At 41.6% G+C, this 22260-nt stretch overlaps 1 protein-coding gene across 4 annotated transcripts in view; it reads left to right on the top strand.

The window, feature by feature from the left end:
- cryzl1 (crystallin, zeta (quinone reductase)-like 1) overlaps window positions 1-22260 on the top strand; it is a 92659-nt gene that overhangs the window by 22238 nt on the left and 48161 nt on the right. For all 4 annotated transcript variants that reach the window (XM_043701259.1, XM_043701262.1, XM_043701258.1 and 1 more), the window contains 2 exons: window positions 8561-8694; window positions 17685-17796. In XM_043701259.1, the coding sequence (XP_043557194.1) occupies window positions 8561-8694; window positions 17685-17796 (246 nt within the window). The remainder of the gene's footprint in view (window positions 1-8560; window positions 8695-17684; window positions 17797-22260) is intronic.

Genomic DNA, 22260 nt, shown 5'->3' with positions numbered 1-22260 from the left:
AATTCAAACTGGATTGTAGTTTGATATATTTCAAGGTATAATTTAAACTGGCCAAATTCAAATTTGTTTTTGTCTCTAGGCAACAAGCTAATCGAGTTGTTTGACCAAGTGTAACATTGTTGCATTATTGAGAAAACTTGGTGCTGTCCAGTAGTTCCGCTGTTTTTAACTCTCTTAAAGTACACCCACATCTTCATAACAGGAGTGTGTGCAGATGAGTGAGGCTGTTAGAGGGATCCAAGAGGTTGTCCTGAAGGAGCCTCAGCCCTTGAACTTATCTAACAGGTTTGAGATTCTTGCTCCCTCTTGGACGAGAGTGGGGGTTGGAGCGAGGATGAGCAAACTGACTTTAGCCCTGTGGTACAGGGAGCCATTTAAGATGGGGGGGGGGGATAAAGAAAAATGTAGATGTAATGGGACAATATAATCAGGGGAGTACACTCTGCTCTCTGCGGCCAGGGTTGAGAGTCCCAAAAGCTGTGTTGCCTGCTTGGTGCCCACATTCAGGATATCTCCTCTGGGCTGCAGAGGAACTTGGGTAGGAGGGGACAATCCAGTTGTCATGGTCCCTGTAGGTACCAATAATACATGTAGAAAGCGAAAAGAGGTCCTACTGAGGGAATATGGGCAGCTCAGGGCTAAATTGAAAGGCAGACCCAAAATCTCTGGGTTCCGAGCGGAGTTACAAGCTAACTGACACATAGTCAACGAAATTAAAGCAATAAATATGTGGCTGATGTGACAAGAATGGAAAATTATGGAAGAAGTTAAAGTGGGAAGGGTTTGGCAGAGATTATTAACATTTCCAGAACAGGCAATAGGACAGGAGTATAGAAAGAATCAGAAATCTAACTTCAGGCACAGCAGATAAGGAGACAACTGAGAAGGGAGGCAGTCAATGGAGAAGTGAGGGTGTTGCATTTACATGTATATGGAACAAGGTAAATGAGGTTGTAGCACAGGTTGAAATTGGCAGATATGATGATACTCTCTCTCTGTCTCTGTCTCTCTCTCTTCCTGTCTCTCTCTGTCTTTGTTTGTCTGTCTGTCTCTCTCTCCCCATGTTTCTGTCTCTGTCTCTGGGGATTAGAGAGATGTGGCTGTAAAGGGATCACAACTAGGAATTAAATATCCAAGGATACATGTTCTAACGAGAGGACAGGCAAATAGATGAGGGGTGGTTGCCTTGTTAGTAAGAATTGAAATTAGGTCGACAACAAGAAGTGATATAAAGTCAGAAGGCATAGAATCTGTGTTGGAAGAACTGAGGAACCACAAAGGCAAAAGGACCGTGTGAGTTGCTAGGCCTCCTAGCAACAGTCAGGATGCGGGGCAGAAAATCCTTCGGAGTTTTGCCTGCACTTCCACACACATTGCCTACACTACCCGTTGCTCCTGATGTCTCCTCGACATTGGGGAGACCAGACGCCAATGTGCAGAACACTTCAGAGAACATCTCTGGGACACCCGCACCAACCAACCCCACCACCCGTGGCTGAAAACTTTAACTCCCCCTCCCACTCTGCCATGGACATGCAGGTCCTGGGCGGCCTCCACCACCAAACCTTTACCACCCGACGACTGGAGGAAGAAAGACTTAACTTTTGCCTTGGGACTCTGCCACCACATAGGATCAATGTGTATTTCACCAGTTTTCTCATTTCCCCTCCCTCTAACTTATCCCAGTTCCAACCTTCCAACTCAACACTGCCCCATCCTGCCTGTCCAACTTCCTTCCCATCCATCTGCCCCACCCTCCTCTCTGACATATCATCTCCAACCCATCCTTCATCTACCTATCACATTATCAGCTACCTTCCCCAACCTCATCCCTTTCCCATTTATCTCTCAGTTCCCTTGGGCCACAAGCCTCATTCCTGATGAAGGGCTAACACAAGAAATGTCAATTCTCCTCTGATGCTGCCTGACCTGTGCTTTTCCAGCACCACATTCTCGACTCTAACCTCTAGCATCTGTAATCCTCACTTTCTCTCTTGCGTTAATGTATCCAGAAATTTCCCTCACAGCGCCAAAGACCTGGGTTCAATTCCCACCTCAGGCGACTGTGTGTGTGGAGTTTGCACATTCCCCCCGTGTCTGCGTGGGTTTCCTCCGGGTGCTCCGGTTTCCTCCCACAATCCAAAAATGTGCAGGTTAGGTGAATTGGCCATGCTAAATTGCCCATAGTGTTAGGTGAAGAGGTAAATGTAGGGGACTGGGTCTGGGTGGGTTACGCTTCGGCGGGTCAGTGTGGACTTGTTGGGCTGAAGGGCCTGTTTCCATACTGTATGTAATCTAATCGAATAAAAAATAATTTAGGAACCAGAAAGGCACCTTGCAGCAAGGCTTTGTATGGGAAGCTCATGTCTCACAAACTTGATTGGGTTTTTTGAGGAAGTGGCAAAGCGTATGATAAGGTCCCTCATGGCAGGCTGATTTTTTTTCAATGTGAAATCACATGTCATCCACGGTGAGCTGTAAGATGGATACAGAACTGGCTTGGTCATAGACGATAGAAGTGGTGGAACAGTGTTTTTCTGACAGGAGATTTGTGAGCAGTGGTGTTCTGCTGGGATCAGGATAGGGATTCCTGGTGTTTGTAATGTATATAAATGATTTGGAGAGAATGTAGCTGGCTTGATTTGTAGCCTTGTGGAGACATCAAAGGTTGAGGGAGCTGCAGAGAGTGAACACTTGGTTTGTTTTCACTTGAACATAGAAGGATGAGGAGCAACCTGAAAGAAGTTTACAAAGTCACGGGACCTGGGTAGTCTGAATCTTTTTTTTTCTCCCCAGGGTAGAAGTGTCAATTACTCGGGGACATAGTCCCCCACCACCCCCTTTCTGTCTTAAAACTAAGTTTAAAGGAGATGAGAGGTAGGTTTTTGCACAGAGGATGATAAGCACCTGGAATGCACTACCAGAGCAGGTGGTGGAGGTGGATACAACAGCAATGTTTAAGAGGCATCCTAACAAATATATGAATACAGGGAATAGAGGGACACGGACTGGGTATACGCAAAAGGTTTGGAAGGGCATCATTTATTGGCCCTGCCTTGGTGGGTTGAAGGACCTATTCCTATGTTGTACAGTTTTTTGTTCTGTGTTCTTTGTTATTACAGTTATCTTGGAGGATTTCAATATGCAGGTGGACAGGGAAAATCAGATCGGTATTGGATCTCGAGAAAAAATTCACAATATCTACAAGATGTCTTTTTTGGAAACATGCTATTCTGGATTTGTTGATGTGTCATGAGGCAGACTTAAGGTCAAGGAACTCCCAGGGGGCAGTGACCGTAATAAGATAGAATTCACTTTGAAAGGGAGAAGCTGGAATCAGATGTCATCATGTCACAATTGAATAAAGGTAATTACAAAGACATGAGGGAGGAGCTGGCCAGAGTTAAATGGAAGGGGAACCTCGCAGGGCAGATAGTGGAGCAACTATGGCAGGAATTTGATGATAATTCAGGCAGTACAGCAGAAATTCATCCCAAGGAAGAAGACCTGTACAAACGAGGCAACCATGGTTGGCAATGGAAGTCAGGGACCGCATAAAAGCAAAAGAAAAAGCATACCATGTGCTGAAGATTAGTGCAAATACAGTAGATTGGGAAGCTTTTAACAACCAGCAGTGGGTAACCAAAAAAGCAATAAGGGGGAGAAGATGAAATATGAGAGTAAGTTTGCTAATAATATTTTTTAAAATTGTAAGATTTATTTTAGATATAAAAAGTAACAGATAGGAAAGAGTGAACATAGGACCACTGGAAAACAAGGCTGAAAAAGTAGTAATGGCAGAGGACATGTGAAGATGCTTTGCATCAGTCTTCACAGAGGAAAACACCAACAACATATCAGAACATCACCCCTCTTCAAAATGGAAGAGGTGCAGAAGACAGGAAACTGTAGACCAGTTAGCCTGACCTCGATCGATGGTAAGCTTTTTAGAGTCCGTTATTAACGATGAGATAGCGAGAACTTCGAAATACATGGGAAAATCGGACTGAGTCAGCACAGTTTCGTCAAGGGAAGGTCATGCCTGACAAGCCTGTAAAGAAGTCTTTGAAAAGGTTACAAACAAATTAGACCAAGGGGAGCCAGTGGACGTGATTTCTTGGCATTTCCAGATGGTCTTTGACAAGGTGCCATGTAGTATGATGTGAAATAAGTTGACAGCCCATGTTGTTTGGGACAGGTTACTGGCATGGATAGAGGATTGGCTGACTGGCAGAAGGCAAAGAATAGGGATGAAGGGGTCTTCTTCAGGATGGCAGCCAGTGACTAGAAGGGGTCCATGTTGGGACCACAACTATTCACATTTTACGTTGTATGGGTGAAGGAACTGGCCACATTGTTGCTCAGTTTGCAGGTGACACAAAGATAGATGGAGGGGCAAGTAGTTTTAACGAAGAGGCCAGGCTGCAGAAAGATTTGGCCAAACAAGGAGAGTGGGCAGAAAAGTGGCAGATGGAATATAGTGGGAAAGTGTGGTAGGAAAACTAGAGGCATTGGGGCAGCAGAGTGGTTCACATCATTGCCTCAGTAGCAGGGGCCTGGTTTCGATTTCAGCCTTGGGTGACTGTCAGTGGAGAATTAGCACATTTTTCACTGTGTCTACATGCTTCCTCTGAGTGCTTGAATTTCTGCCACAGTCCAAAAATGTTCAGGTTAGGTGGCTTGGACGTGCAAAAAAAAACTTGCCCTGTGGTGCCCAGGATGTGCAGGTTAAGTAAATTAGCTGTGGTAAAAAATCCTTATTTGGGATTACAGGAATGGGGTGGGATTGTGGTGGTCATTGGAGGGTCGCTGCAGATATGATGAGCCAAATGGCCTCTTCCTGCACTGTAGGGATTCTGTGATTATTTTCTGAATGGGAAAGACTTCTGAAACCTGAAGCATAAAATGTCTAAGGAGCACTAAATCAGAATCCTCTTTCGGTTAACATACAGATCCAGTTGGCAGTTAAGAAGGGAAATGCAATGTTAGCATGCATTTCAAGACGGCAAGAGTACAAGAGCAGAAATGGACGGTTGAGGCTGCATAAAGCTCTGGTCAGACTGTTTTTGCAATATTGTGAGAAGTTTTGGATCCCATATCTCAGCAAGGATGTGCTAGTGCTGGAGGGGTTCCAGAGGAGATTGACAAGAATGGTCCTGTGGATGAAGGACCTGTCATTTGAGGAACAATTGAGGATTCTGAGTCTGTACTTGATGGAGTTTAGAAGGATGAGGCGGAATGTGATTGAAATTTACAGAATACTGAGGAGTCTGCGTATAATGGATGTAGAGAAGATATTTTCACTAGAAGAAGAGTCTAGGACATAAGGGCACAGCCTCCATGAAGGGACTACTCTTTAGAACTGAGATAAGGAATTTCTTCATCTCGAGGATGGTGAATCTGTGGAAGTCATTGCAGCTGAGGGCTGTGGAGGCCAAGTTATTGAGTGTATTTAAGTCAGAGATACATAGGTTTTGATTAATAAGGGCATCAGGGGTTAAGGGGATAAGGCAGGAGACTAGGGTTGAAAAACATATCAGCCATGATCGGATGGTGGAACAACCATCTTGGGCAGAAAGGCCTAATTTTGCTCCTCTGTCTTACGGTCAACTGATCTAAGGAGGGCATTTTGCCCAAGATACCTCCACCAGCTAATGAAATGAGCTTCATTACGAGAGCCAATCTCCTGCTTTTTTCCTCGTAATCTTATACATTATTTTTATCCAACTAAACACCCAATGCCCACCGGAATGTCTTAATTGAACCTGCCTCTACTACTCTTCCAGGCAGCATGGAAACAGGCTCTTTGATACAACTCGTCCATGCTGACCAGGTTTCCTAAATTTCTTATACAAGTCATTTCAGAAATGTACTGAGCCTCCATCTTCAACCCATTACCACTATTATTTTGTACAAGAGCAGCAGGTACATGGGAACACCACCATCTGCAAGTTTCCCTTCAAATCATGCATCATACTGACTTGAAAATATATCACCGTTCCTTTATTGTTGCTGGTTCAAAATCCTGGAACTCTTCTGTTGTGACGTTTTGAGTGTCCCTACACTAATTGGAGCACTTCTCAAAGGGCCAATAAATGCTAACTGACTCAGTGACTTCCACATCCCATGAATGAATAGAAAAGAGTATGCTAAAATATAAAACCCAATTTATTATATATGCTCTTTTTACCTGTCCAAATATTAGATAAACAAATCTGTCCATAACTTACGCTTGAAGTGTCACTTTTGTACATTCTGATCAAAGATTTAATTGCATGCTAAGAGTTCTGAGTATACAGATACAGTAACAAGTACACCACATGGAAAATCCCATGATGTTTGGAGGTTGTACTGTATTCTAATCAATTTGGTTGAAATTGCATGGACCTGTTTCACGTGTGAATGATGATGGGTAGGCAATAACTCCTAGACATATACCAGGTCTTAAATTGGTACGCCCATTTGTTGCAGGACTATTCTTCTCTGCAGTATTCAACATTGCAATAAAAGATGCATTTATAGAAAAAAATAAGGTAGATGTGTAAAGAGAAAATCTGAAAGGTGTCATGAAATAGCAGCAGAAACTGAAGACGTGATGGAGAGGATAATGGATAAATGTACCAAGATTACCACAAGTAATTATCTGGGACATTTAGAAAAGTCAAAGAAGAAGTCGCTCTGCTGACAAAAATATTTTAAAACAGGACGTGAACAATATAAAGTAAGATCAACTTGGTGGCACGGCGGTTCACTGGTTAGCACTGCTGCCTCTCAGCACCATGTAACCAGGTTTGATTCCAGCCGCGGGTGACTGTGTGGAGTTTGCACATACTCCCTGTGTCTGCATGGGTTTCCTCCAGGTGGACTGGTTTCCTCCCTCAGTCCAAAGATGTGCAGGTTAGATGAATTGGTCATGCTAAATTGCCTATTGCATTAGTTGCATTAATCGGGGCAAATGTAGGGAAATGAGTCTGGGTGGGTTACTTTTTGGAGGGTCGGTATGGACTTGTTGGGCTGAAAGGCCTGTTTCCACACTGTAAGGAATCTATCCTAATCTAATCAAACTTAAATTATGACAATTTTTGAACTTGAGGGAATAAATATATAAAAATAATCTTTACTCTAATATTCTCTCAATGTAACAAGAGCCCAAACTTTTTTATTATATGTTCAGATTTATTTCAAAAATGAAAGCTCTGTCCTTTATTTTTAAACTGAGGATGAAAAAAATGAAAATTTTCATTCTTCCAGTTTCTGGGCGCCACCTCGCAGCTGTAATCCATCAGTACATCTATAGTGTTCCTAACTAAATTAAGGCCTTCACATATAGAGTTAATTGCATAGATTCTGTGTACTCTGTGTTTATACACACGCTATCAGCACATTTTCTGGTTGGATAGCCATGATTTCTATGACAATCACCAAAGGCCCTGCAGTAATTGGCTGTTGCTGTGGAAATTGTGAAAAGCTAAATAGGGCAAAAATGCACCAACACTCATCCCCAAAATACCACATGTGGGTGATCAGCATTGTAATAAATTGTTTCTTTTTTAATGCACCGTTTGTAATTTTAACCCATGATGTGTCTTTTGAAGCCAAGAGTCTCTGCAGTTGTGGTTGAAGCTCAACACCGTGTTTTCCTGTTTGATTTGTTAAAAATGTCTCAGAATGATCTCTCCATAAACCTTAAAGTACTAGAGAACTATATTAATATTAGGCTATTGCAATCCTCTTTACGTATGCATGCGCGCGCTTGCGCGCACACTCTCTCACACACTCTCTCTCTCTGTCTGTCTGTCTGTAGTGAATGGCTTTTGCGACATCTCCACCTTCAGACATATTTCCATATTTACCTCATCATTACTTTAGTCCCTGCCTCTACACTTACGTGCCATAACATTTAAGGTTTAGGAGCATAAATGCACCATTTGGCCCATCAAGTCTGATCCACATTCAGTTAGATCGTGTCTGATTTCATACTCCTGAACTCTATTTTCCTGCCTTATTTCATATGGGGATATCCCAATCTCATTGATTCCCTGACTGATCAAAAGTCTGTCTGTCTCAGTTTTGAATATACCAAATGACCCAGCCTCAACAGCCTCTGTATAATACAGTAAAGAATTGCGCAGATTCACTACTCTCTGAAAGATGAAATTCTTCCTTCAATGTGTGACCCCTTATTCTGAGATTATGCCCTTTCTCCTTCAACTTTTCCACAAGAAGAAGTAACCTTTCTGTATCTACCCTGCTGAGGCCCCGGCGAAACTTGTGTGTTTCAATAAGACCTTCTCTCGTTATTTTCAACTCCAGTGAGTACAGGCCCAACCTACTCAACTTCACCTCATTCAAAAAGAAATCTCTCCAGGCTCAGGATAAACCTAGTGAACCTTTTCTAAGGTCTCCAATGCTAGTATATCCTTCCTTAGATGATTTTTACTTTATAAATCTGTGTCTGAAAAGAAAGTAGAACATGTTAAACAATGCAAAAAAGAGAATTATTTATATTGATTTGCATTTATCTACTATTTTCTTCTAACGTATTGGTTTTCAAATGCAGTAAAGAAACCTGAAAACGTGAGCTGGGTGGATGCTGCAGGGACTATTTGTGATGGATTGCGTGCATATATGGCCCTGCACACGCACACTCATGTCAGTGCTGGGACAACTGTGTTAGTAATGGAAGGAGCAAACGTAAGTACTAATTAAACATCTGTTCGGTTAAGGTGCAAGATGTGGTGGCTTCACAAGTTAATAAAATTTATTCTCTTTCTTCTGAACCAATGTCATTTGTTGGTGCAGCATACTTGGAGAATTAAGATAATCCTATTCTCTGATGCAATATGAAGATCTCAACTATATACTTTTTTTGTTCGTCAGCCTTTTTCTTGAGAACTCAATTTGATCTTTGCATGAAATCTGCTGTCATTTATGGATGTGGTCTGATACTTAAACACTTCAGATGATGGTCTATGATTGAACTTGCTGATCCAATTTACCTCAGTTGTGTATCTGCTTTTGTCAATAGCCTCTTTGTCCCTATACAGTGGTTTCTTTATTATGTATTTAGACTGTCCCTATTCTGGAACATCGAGCATTTTGTACTGATATACTGTGAAATCAGCTTGCGAATATCTAAAACACTTTTTTTTTCTGTTCACAATTCTTTGGTTTTTTTAATCGCCTTTAACACTGAAATTCTCCCATTGATGTCTAATCCTGCCTGGAGCGATCTAGGGATCTGTGATATACCCAATACTTGATTTGAAAATGAATCTGTGTACTGGTTTCAATATTATAATATGTTTAGTACAGAGTTTAGCTCCCAAGAAGCAAAAACCAGTCATAATAGAAATAGACTAAGAGGGATTGAGTGATAAAATAAGTAGCCTTTTAAAACCTTTATGGTATTTTCCTGTTTGGAAGAATTATTGTTAATCTACAAATTGAGCAGTCTTAATATCTGATGGGACCATAGGACTGCTCTATGGTTCTAGGAAGAGGGGGAGAGATGATTGGTGGTTTAATCTGAGAGTCAACATACCTCTGACAAGGGGAGAGGTGAGAAGTGCCCTTCATGGTAACCTCAGCTGGTGCAAGAATTGAACACATTGTGTCTATTTCAAATTGTGCTTCAGTAAATAATCTGTTTACTACAACGTGTTATTGACTTACTAATATGTGCTTATGACTGTGGGTCAGTTGGGTCAGTTAGCTCAGTTGACTGGATGGTTGACTTGTAATGCAGAGTGAGACCAATAGTATGGGTTCACTTCCCACACCAGCTGAGGTTAACCTGTGTCCTTCTCAAACTCTCTGCTCGCCTGAAGTTTCGTGACCCTCAGGGTAAAGCATCACTAGTCATCCCTGTCGATAGCCTAGATTCCAGTAGTTGACTTTACCTTTATGCTTGCTGAACCCATTAACAAATCATACAACAAATTACACATGCAAATGTTCAGTTTTAGAAAGTGCTTCTCAAGATTTAATTGCCAGGTATTCATATATAGTTGAAGATAATTTTGAGGTTTTAGATCTGTCTTATGAAAAGCTTCCATGGTAAAAGAAATGAAATCCCTCAGTTAAATAACATTTATAATATCTTGTTTATGCTGAAAACTGCACTGAATGCTCATGTGAAATCAAGTTTATTTTTCCCCTTTTGGGAACATTTACCTGATGAATCAACACTGTGGTTTCACCATTTGCTTTATCTTTGCAGGGGAGAAAGGATTGAAGAAAGCAATTAAAATGAAACTAAAATACTGAGTTGAGTTTGAATAAACTTTGTGGACAGTACAGCCTGAAGCACAATAGATAGCTTTTGCTACAAAATATGCGATAGTTAATATTAAATTCATGGAATGACAAATGCAGAAGTGCATCAAATAAAGACAACCTTGATACTTATCTCATCAGCATATTGATAAAGTTCTCAAGTAAGAGCTCTTGAAGTATATTGATCGATTTTAAAGTTCAGATGAAGTTATCAATCATGATATATTTAACAGAATCCCTGTGGCAAATCATCCCAAACCTTTGAGGGTTTTTCTTTTTGGCAACTATACTGGTTGATGCCACATCTAATTTGAACAAAAGCTCTGCAATTAACTTTTGATGTTGTGATGATTCTTTTATCACTGAATTGTTTATAAGGTTTTCTTCCGTTGATAATTAATATGTATATATGTATTCCTAATTGCCTTTGAACTGAGTGGCTTGCTAGGCTATCTTAGAAGACAGTTGAGAGATAGCCACATTGGTGTGAATTTGGAGGCCAGACCAAGTAAGGGTGGCACAGTTTCTTCTCTAAATGATATCTATGAACCTCATGGGTTTTTACAACAATCAGTGACACTTATCATGATCACAGCCACTGAGGCCTTTATATTGCAGATTGATTGCTTAAATTTAAATTCTACCAGTTACCTTGATGTGATTTGAAGAGTTATTCCGTGAATATTAGCCTGGACCTCTGGATTACTAGTCACATGGCGCCGGAAAAAACCTAGCAGGTCAGGCAAAATCTGAGAAACTGAAGAAGGGTTACGCTCAAAACGTTAACTCCCTTGCTCCTCTGTTGTTGCCTGACTTGCTGTGCTTTTTCCATCACCACGATTTATTAACTGACTCTGGCATCTTCAGTCCTCCCTATCTCCTAGTCGAGAGACATCATTCTGCCAACGCCTACCCCAGTTCATGTACAAACCTGTTAAACTTTATGTAAGATCTTGGCTGCCTCCTCAGGGTTCAAAGTCATAATGTGATCTCAAAATTTGAAACTGTATTTTCATTTTGTTTAAAGTGCCAATAATAGGTGCATGAGGCCATACACTGGAATACCTTACCAAAGACCCACTGTGATCATAACCAAGTGAGGAGCATGGAGATAGGTGACTGCCAAACAGTCTATTTCCTATCTGAGAACCAGGCAGATGGTACAAGAATCCTGAGACAGACCAACTCGCTAATTGGTTTTCTGTTTTGGAGATTGGTTAGGGTGATGCTTACTCAGAGGAGTGCAGTCATGGCCGTGTCCATGGCACTATAGGTGAGCTGCTGAGGATGGGAGGAAGAGGAGTGTAAGATCAAAAGCAATATGGAATTAGTTCAGGGAACAGACAAATAGTTTTGTGACCATAGATGTGTCTTGAGGGGGTGGAATTTTCCCCACCATTGGGTGACATGAGCAGTGCTGAAAAAAGTGGGCAAATGCAGACAAAATTAAAGAAAAGGTTTTGCAATTTTGCTCCCCTTAAGCTTTAATGGCGACTTCAGAATCTCACCAATGAGCAATGACAACCTAAGTTAATTACATATGCATCTCATTAAGACCCCAGTTCTCTTCCTTTGTACAACATTCATAATTCTCCTTCCCTTCAGTGGGAAACTAAATGATGTAAAGTTCTGACATGTAAATCATAGTGGGTACCTGCAAGCTGCAGCTTATTGAATGCTTGTCCTATTCATCGTGCATCATCTTTCCATGCTTCATAGCCACCATTGTCCTTGACATTCATGGGTGGGCATCACCATTGGCAAACAGCTAGCCTTGCCACATCATGATGCTTGCCCTCAGATCAATTCTCACACCACTTCAGCCCTTCAATATTCTCCATTGGAGTTTAGGGACATCTACAACTTGGATGCTTTCGCAGTTCGCTTTGTACATAGGGTGCATGCATCTCATGTATCTATGTACTCATTTATCTGAAGGTCACCACCCTAGTCCATTTCACATTGCATTCTTAGAATACATTTACTAACTTGTGAACTACAGGCTGAGTCACAGTACTTTGCAGCCAGTCAACAAGTTCGACTTACTGCAGTCCAGGGAGATTCCATGATCTGCCAAGCAGTTGATTGTGTCAGACAGCTGGAAGGAGAAAGTGAGGTCTGCAGATGCTGGAGATCAGAGCTGAAAATGCGTTGCTGGAATAGCTCAGCAGGTCAGGCAGCATCCAGGGAACAGGAGAATTGACGTTTCGGGCATAAGCCCTTCTTCAGGAGAAGGGCTTATGCCCGAAACGTCGATTCTCCTGTTCCCTGGATACTGCCTGACCTGCTGCGCTGTTCCAGCAACACATTTTCAGCTCAGACAGCTGGAACCCATGTCTTTGCAGCAACAGGCAGTCCTGCAGGTCAAAGACGACTAGTTCATGAATTACACATAGATCAGTCAGTTTGCTGAGCAGATATCAGCCTGGGAACTGTGCCATGTTCAGTCCTAGGGTTTTGTTTGGTAATCATCCTGCAGTATAACAGGGTGAAGTCTATGGAGTTGAGGATTGTAAGCAAATTAAATCTGGGATGGACATCATTGTTGGTTCATTGGGGGAATGCTTACATTTATTGAAGGCAATTGGAGGTAGATGGGACACTTCAAAGTGAAAAGGAGGGAGCATTGGAAGGGAAGGTTCATATAGGTCATCGTAATTTTAACCTCTACAAGGAGAGAGTGTAGGATCAGTAATAGGATGAGAATTTTCAGTAATGAGCTTTGGGAATAAAGTGGGGACATATGTGGTTAAGTAAAGGGTCTCATTGGAAACAGGGTGAGGCTGAAAGGTCATCGGTACTACCAATGACAGCAACACAAAAGGGAAATGGTAAATGGAAAGAAGTTCTTGCATCACAAGCAGAGCCTGCTATTCACTCACACCAGAACAAAGTCAGAACTTTACTTATCAAATCAACTTCGAAAGCTATGCACAAAATATCTAATACTGCATGCAGAATGGATGGAGTAAGTTTTTTGCCTTTGCTGGCAGTGCAAAACCTTTGGAATTGGAGCCCTAGCTGAGGGTAAACATGCCTCCACTGATTATGTACAGCCACCCTCTGGATTCTGAGAATCTCAATTCAGTTATATATCATCAGGTCATTCATTGTCCAAGAATTATGAGCTGAAGCATACTCATTATTTCCTTGTCACGTTGGCTTCGCAAATGTGATCAGAAAAGTTACTTAAAAGCAACGTCAGTGATGTCCATTTCAAAAACCTGTCCCATAGCTTGCACTGGACAACACTTCCCTTCACTTTGCAGCTGTTGAATTCATACACTGGACTGTAAGTATGCATGGAAATGGCCTGTGATGTTGAAGGGACCCCTATTTTTGGGGTGGGATGGAGGGCAGTGTAATATTAACGTTGCTACTGGCAGAAGTTTATTTCCTCAATGGAGCATGAAAGTTTTGGTTCAGCAGCATACATACCACGAAACAATGTTTTCCTGCATTCTCCCATATTCCACACAAGATGACTACCGTGCCAATGTAGAATGTTGTAATGATGTCTAGTTCCAGAAGTTGCTGCCACATATAGGTCATGGTAGTCTTCCATGCAGCAGTAAAAAATCATCAAAGACAATGCTGCCTCAGAACTCCTTTATCAAAGCATGACAGTGATCTCTTTGGGAAGTCTCATTGCTGTGCCATATGAAAGCATAGCTTGTGGCTTCATTGTGATGGATGTCACAGCGCAGGACTATCTTGAATAAAATTGTGTTATCTCTGTGACATTCATCAAAGATGAATGAGCTTCGCGTAGCTCACAGAGATTGCTTTGACTAAAATCATGTGCCATTGATTCAACTGCAGAGACAATGTGGAAATGATTCCTTCAGAATAATCCAGCAGCTGTCCCAGCAGTTTCCAGAGGATGAAGAAATACCAAGGAGATAGAGGGGAATGATGAAACTCTGTGTCTATAGGCCTCTGTCATTTTCTTCAATTGTCTCAAAAATAGTGCAGGCCTCGATATATAATGTCAGTGGTTCCCATCACTGAATGGTCTCATGTGTTGGAGCAGGACTTGAACTCTCAGAAGGATAGGATAACAGTCCCATCCTAGTGGCTGTCAAGATCACTGCTGCCCTGAATGGTTCTGCTACCAGCTCATTTCAAGGAGCAACTGGGGCCACGTGTGACATTTCCCAATCATCCACCCATTTATGCAACTAAAATGTAACTGATGCCATTTTATCCAGAGCAGAGCGATTCATATCCTTCGCGCAGCACAAAAAGAGTTAAGCAGCTCAGACATTAGGATTCTTCACCACCCTCCCCCAAGGCTAGGGTACAATTGAGTGCACTCATGTTGCTTTAAGAGCACCTATTAATAACCAGAAGAGTTTGTCATCCACTCAATCAATACCAAATTATATATGACCATAGATGTTAAATTTTGGAGATCTGCACTTGATATCCTGGGAGTTGTCATGACTCTTATTAGAGAAGTGCCTATCTCCTGAAATTCTTGGCCCATATAGGAATGGCTGTTCGGAGACAATACCTGCTTCAAGCATGGCTGCTAACATATTTACAAAATCTAAGTGCTGACACAGAAGGACAATACAACTCTGCTGATGCTTCCATCAAGGCCATAGTGGAACAGATCATGGACCTCCTTACAATGTGTAAATGTTCGGACTGCTTCAGCAGAACCTTGCCTCATTATGGCATGCTGTCCTCTTCAGAACTGGAGCTGACAAAGTAGGGAGGGGGTGCAAATGCCAAAGAGGAAAGAAGGCTTGGGGGGCCCCTCATTGAAATGTACAGAATTGAGAGGCATAGATAGCCATAAACTTTCCTTAAATCTTCTTAAAGGGGCAAAGTCACTGTCCAAAAAGGTGTTAGTGGCTGAAATGATCAAAACATTTAAGAAGTACTTAGATGACCTATATCTTGAAATGCCATAGCAAACAAGGCTATCTGGCCAAGCACTGGAAAATGAGACTATAGTAGACAGGTGCTTGATAACTGACATGGACACAATAGTCTGAAGGCTCTCTTATTATACTTCCTCGATGACTCTGACAATCCATTACAGAGACTCTAGTCCAGAGAAATTACACCGCTGTCTCAACTCTTCAGATTTCTACTTAATTGACTCCTTCCAGGTTTGTTCCTAAGGATTGAAGACCATTTGGTGATTCCTTTCTGCCGTGAACTCCTCACAAATCTGAGAGCCTAAACTTTTCCAGTGCCAATGACTTGCAAATTTCGATTGAAATTCTCCTGGCTGGGTAGTTTCTCAAATTAGATGTTTCTACAGCGCTGGCCTCTCTTGATCTAAACTGGAAAACTTCTACTCAGTGAGAATCTAGAGTAATGTAGTCTTTTATTGACGTGCACTCAATGAGTGCAGTGAAAAGTTTTGTAATGTCACCTCTCTGCACCATCCATTTACAGATTGCAGTTACATTACAGAAGTGTTGTTACAGGGTTTTAAAAAAAGGGTAAGCAAGGGAGTAGTGTTTTAAAATGTCCAGAACGATAATAAAAAGTGACTACTTGCTTTATTGAAGGTTGGTGTTTTCTGAACTGAGCTCCAAAACTTATTTCTGAATTCAGTCACTATTCTTCTGAACTGAACTGAAAAGAAAGCTAATGACCTTTAAATGTATTTACCCTACCTGACATAAATTTAACAGGATAACCTTATCCATTAACACTGATTACTACCCTGACTTGGAAATATATTGTAGGTCAACCCAAAGCAGGTGGACTCAAGCTCACCACCATCTTCTCAAGGTCAACTAGGGACAGGCTATAAATGCTAGCCAGCCAGCAACACCCACATCCCACAAGTGGCTTTTAAAAATAAAACCACAGGGGTCTGTAACTTTGATGTTAAGATTATTAATTAGCTGTAACCTACTTTCTGAGCAGTGTTGGATTTAGGTCTCTGTTCCACAATCACTTTTTTAAAAGACATCTTCACAGCAGTAACCCACCACTGTCTCCATCTCTTTTTAAACCAATCCTAATAGATGGATTATACACAGGTCTTTATAACTATAGTTTCTACAAAAGATCTTGCAGACTGGAAAATAGCGCATGTAGCTCCATTTTCGAAGAAGGCAGAAAGAATGGAGAACTATGGGCATGTTAGCTTGACATAAATAGCCAGTAAACTATTAGAATATGTTATAGCCTATAAGATATAGAAGCAAAATCAGCCATTTTGGTCCATCAAGTCAACACCACCATTCAATCATGGCTATGTTTCTCAACTCCATTCTCCTGTCTTCTCCCCATAACCCTTGATCCCCTTTCTAAATGTGAGAACAGTATTGACAATTTGGATTACACAAGTATTTATATATGTCCCATTCTTAATAAACACACACACACAACTTCCTTTGAAGAGAAACAAAAGAATTAAAATTCTGCGGTGTTTTTAATTTAGCTGAGTAATAGTTAACCTCATAAGGAAAGCAAAATTGTTAATATAATTTATTGGAATGTATGTAACGGCCTCCAACAAAGGGAATTCAGCAGCTACTAATGTTTCACAAAGACACCAGTGTGCGCTGAATAACTTCAGAATCATAACACCATTTGGGACAATTTATGACTTCTCCTCTTATCATACAAGATACAGTAAAAAAAGTTCAAACTTAATGTTATACATTTTTGTTAACATGATGGATATTTGATGAAGATGGTTGTAAGTGATGGAGAAGACTTGAACTAGGAAGCTTAACTGAGGATGCCAAAGTTCCAAACAGCCGACATTGTCTTGAGACAGTAGTTAAAGCATGTCAAGAAGTTTATAGCGTAATTACATAATACGTGGCAAGGCTGAAGACAATGGGTAGTTCCCTTTTTAATCGACTTATTTGGAGCATATTATGTTTCATTTTCAAAATCGAAGTCTTGAATACATGCATTGCATTGTGGGCTGCATTGAATTTCTTGTTATTAGAATTCTTGATAAAACCGTGCCAGGATTTAATCAGTTAGAATGTCAACTAACACCTGTCCATTCTTATGTTAAAATCTGTTTGATTTCTTTGTGCTTTTGTTTTCTCCTTAATTAGTTTTATGCTGTTCTTATTGAGCATCTCATGGTATTAGGTTTTGAGTTGAAAATGCATATATTCTCCACTTCTCCCTAACCTGTTCATACTAAATCTGCTTTCAAAAGAGAGTTTGGGCTGAATTGCCTCAATGGGCTGAATGACCACCTGTGATGCTATTTTTCTGTTGTTCTGTGGTTTTATTGGGTTTTAAACTAATTTCTTCTCAGCTGAATTGAATTTGACTTGCTTATATTGATATGCACCAACAAAAGTGCTGTGTTAGTTGAAGTGATCCCACTATAAGCAAAAAAGTTCAGCACGCTGAATATTTGATTTGAGTATTACCTAATAACCTATCATTCTCTTTCTTTCTAGCCATTTGGTACTATTGTTATTCAGTTGGCTCACCATCGAGGAGCTAAAGTAATTTCTACTGCAAGCACAGTTGAGGACAAAATGTACTTGGAAGGATTGAGACCAACTGTTGGTATGTATTTGTGTGGTTCCCATAGTAAATAATTTTTCTTGTGCAAAGGTTAATCTTTATAGACCGTTTCCTTCATTAAAAGATTGTCTGTAATAACATTGTTTATGTTAAGTATCTTGAATGAAGTAAGATAGTTAATATATCAGTTTATTTACTCGCTGATCATAAAGGCATTAATGTATCTTGATGCTTTGTTCATGAAGGGCTGCTATCTCCCCCAAAATAGCCATCCTTCACCTGTGATGAATGTTGCCAAAATCTTAGCAGATCCAGTCCTGTCTTCTAACATAAAATAAGTTTTAATATGGGTCACTAGATAAAAGTTGTAAGTCAGGGACATAAGGGGAGGTGATGGCCTGGTGGTATTATTGTTAGACTATTAACCCCAAGACCCAGGTAACATTCTGAGGACCTGCAATGGCAGCTGGTGGAATTTTGAATTCAATTTAAAAAACGCCCTGAGAATAAGAATCTATTGATGACCGTGAAACTCTTGCTAATTGTTCGCAAAACCCATCTGGCTCACGAATGTCCTTCAGGTTTATATTTTCAGCTTAATTCAGTTTAAGCAGAATTTGGATATTCACTTGCATTGTGATAGGCTCCAGGGCTATGGGCCAAGAGCTGGAAAATTGGAAGACTAGTGAGATCTTTGACTGGTGTGGACACAATGGGGTGATTTGGCTTACTTCTGCACTGTAAATGTCTGAGGAGATAAGTTCTTTGGAGGTCACTATTAAATAGAATAACTTTTAAAAGTAACTTAGAGGTTACCTGAAACTTTATTTTCTGTAAAAAGATGCATGTTAAGCTCAAACATAAACATCCCAGCGTTGTATGTGTGTAAGATGTTAAAAGCTTTTGTTCCTTACATTTATGATACTAGTATAGTAAAGGATTGCTCAAATGGACAACATCAATCATGTGTACAAGGAGTGATAATAATCTCTTGAGTATAATAGAATGTCAATTTCAGATTGGAGGCAGCAAGTATGGCCCACCAAGATCTCACGTCCTGTTCCTATTTCTTCAAGCCTCATATTTTGCACATTTCAGATTTTTAATTACTGCAGTTTGTCATTTTGTTTTCATTTCCAGGTAAGAAAATAAATCATTTTGACAAGATCAAGATAGCGATATATCTGCAAATTATTATTGCACAAAATAATGAACGATTGTATCGTACATTCATGTGATAATCCTTTGTCTATAATATTTTATAATTGGCATTAATTGTTTATTGACTGGAGGAATAGTTTTTAAAACTAAGTATTTTCCTGCTATCACTTATTTTAAATCAGAATATATTTGAAATAACATTTTGACCAACCTGAGTATTTTGTTCAGATAATCTAATGTTCAGAGATGTGGTAATCTGCTTGTATTTTATTTACGATATTGCCTCACTCTGTGTTGAACCCTTGCTTTCCCTGATATGATCTGGATCTTAGTGTGCAAGGAAGAGTTTCAAAGTTTTCAGGTGACATGAAACTTAGAAGAATTGCAAATGGTGAAAAGGATAGAGTGGAACTCCAAAAAACAAGTTGGTAGAGTGGGCAGATAGATGCCAGATGAGGTTAAGTGCAAAGAAGTGTTAGGTCTTGTCCTTTGGTGGGTAGAATATTAAAAGATGACATAAAATAAGAGGAAGCTTAAAGAGCAGAAAACCTGGATGTTTATGTGCACAGGTCATTGAAGGTGGCACAACAAATGAAGAGAGCAGTTAATAAAGCATGCAGTGTTCTTGGCTTTAATAATAATGACATAGAGTACAAGAGCAAGGAGGTGATGTTGAACTTGTATAGGGCCCTTCTTAGACCTCAGCCAGGGTAATATCAGCTGGAGATTTAATTGAGATTTGCGAAATCATGAGCAGGTTGGAGAGAGAAACTGTTACTGCCCATAAAAGTAACAGGAATAAAAGGGTATAGATTTAAAATGATATGTAAAAGAAGCTAGTGAGACAGAAAAGATGTCTTCACTCAGCGAGTGAGAAGAACCTCGATTATCTGAACGACATGAGTGGGGAGTACTTTGTTCGGATAATCGAATGCCGGATAACACAGTTCAGCGGCTAGAGCTGGGCAGAAGTGAAGTCAGAGCGCAGAGCTGGTTGGGAACGTAAGTGATTGTTATTTGAGTGGAGAAGGGACCAGAGACATTACACGTGTAGTGTCTTCCACCCTCCCTCCTCCTCTAACCTTAAAAAAAAAAGGACTCAGTCGGCTGAACAGGTAAGCTACTTAGTGTTCTTGTTTTGGAGACTAAGTGTAGAGTTATGGCAGCGCAGGCAGTGGAATGTTCCTCCTGCAGGATGTTTGAGGTAGGGGTGACCACTGATGCTCCTGCCGACTTCATCTGCAGGAAATGCAGTCAGCTCCTGCTCCTCACAGACCGCGTTCGGGAACTGGAGCTGGAGTTGGATGAACTAAGGATTATTCGAGAGGCTGAGAGAGTGATAGATAGAAGCTACAGGGACATAGTTACGCCAGAGAACAGAGGTAGCTGGGTAACAGTTAGAGTTCGGAAGGGGAGGAAGCAGGCAGTGCAGGGATCCCCTGTGGTCATTCCCCTCAACAATAAGTATACCGCTTTGGTTACTGTTGGGAGGGATGGCCTAGCAGGGGTAAGCTGCAGTGACCGGGTCTCTGGCACGAAGTCTGGCTCTGAGGCTCAGAAGGGAAAGGGGGAGAGGAGGAGAGTGCTAGTTATAGGAGACTCTATAGTTAGAGGGACAGACAGGCGGTTCTGTGGACATGGGATGGTTTGTTGCCTCCCGGGTGACAGGGTCCGAGACTTCTCAGACCTTGTCTTCAGAATCCTTAAGGGGGAGGGTGTGCAGCCAGAAGGCGTGGTGCACGTTGGCACCAATGACATAGGTAGGAACAGGGGTGGGGAGGTCATTCAGGAGCTCAGGGAGTTAGGCTGGAAGCTAAAAGCTAGGACGGACAGAGTCGTCATCTCTGGGTTGTTGCCAGTGCCACGTGACAGTGAGGCAAGGAATAGGGAGAGAGTGCAGTTGAACACGTGGCTGCAAGGATGGTGTAGGAGGGAGGGCTTCAGGTATTTGGACAATTGGACTGCATTCTGGGGAAGGTGGGACCTGTACAAGCAGGATGGGTTGCACCTGAACCAGAAGGGCACCAATATCCTGGGAGGTAGGTTTGCTAGCACTCTTCGGGGTGGGGGGGGGGGGGGGCGTTAAACTAATTCGGCAGGGGGATGGGATCCGGACTTGTAGTCCAGCAAGTAGTTTAGCTGTTTTTCAGGATGTCCAAGAATGTAGGGAGGCTGTGGAGAAGGTAGCACTGACAGGAATACTTGCGGACACCGAGATGGGTTCAAGTGTGTATACTTCAACGCAAGGAGTATCAGAAGTAAGGTGGGTGAACTTAAGGCGTGGATCAGTACTTGGGACTACGATGTTGTGGCCATCACGGAAATGTGGACAGAAGAGGGACAGGAATGGTTGTTGGAGGTTCCTGGTTACAGATGTTTCAGTAAGATTAGGGGGGGTGGTAAAAAAGGAGGGGGGTTGGCATTGCTAATTAGAAATGGTATAACAGCTGCAGAAAGGCAGTTCGAGGGGGATCTGCCTTTGGAGGTAGTATGGGCTGAAGTCAGAAATAGGAAAGGAGCAGTCACCTTGTTGGGTGTTTACTATAGGCCCCCCAATAGCAGCAGAGGTGTGGAGAAACAGTTGGGAAACAGATTTTGGAAAGGTGTGGAAGCCACATGGGCGATTTCAACTTCCCAAATATTGATTGGAAGCTCTTTCGATCAAGTAGATTGGATGGGGCGGTGTTTGTGCAGTGTGTCCAGGAAGCTTTTCTAACTCAGTATGTAGATTGTCTAACCAGAGGGGAGGCCATATTGGATTTGGTACTTGGTAATGAACCGGGACAAGTGATGGGCTTGTTCGTGGGTGAGCATTTTGGTGATGGTGACCACAATTCTGTGACTTTCACCTTGGTTATGGAGAGAGATAGGTGCGTGCAACAGGGTACGTTTTAGAATTGGGGGAAGGGTAAATACGATGCTGCAAGTCAGGATCTGAGGAGCATAATTTGGGAGCATAGACTGTCAGGGGAGGATGTCGTTGAAATGTGGAACTTTTTCAAGGAACAGATACGACGTGTCCTTGATATGTATGTACCTGTCAGGCAGGAAAGAGATGGTCGTGTGAGGGAACCTTGGTTGACGAGGGAGGTTGAATGTCTTGTAAAGAGGAAGAAGGAGGCTTACATAAGGTTGAGGAAACAAGGTTCAGACAGAGCGTTGGAGGGATACAGGATAGCCAGAAGGGAGCTGAAGAAAGGGATTAGGAGAGCTAAGAGAGGGCATGAAAAATATTTGGCGGATAGGATCAAGGATAACCCAAAGGAATTTTATGCGTATGTGAGAAACATGAGAATGACGAGAACAAGGGTAGGTCCGATCAAGGACAGTAGTGGGAGACTGTAT

This window comes from Chiloscyllium plagiosum, chromosome 12 (assembly GCF_004010195.1).
Source record: "Chiloscyllium plagiosum isolate BGI_BamShark_2017 chromosome 12, ASM401019v2, whole genome shotgun sequence".
In the NCBI taxonomy this organism is placed as follows: domain Eukaryota; kingdom Metazoa; phylum Chordata; class Chondrichthyes; order Orectolobiformes; family Hemiscylliidae; genus Chiloscyllium; species Chiloscyllium plagiosum.
This window is presented reverse-complemented; position numbering and strand designations above follow the sequence as displayed.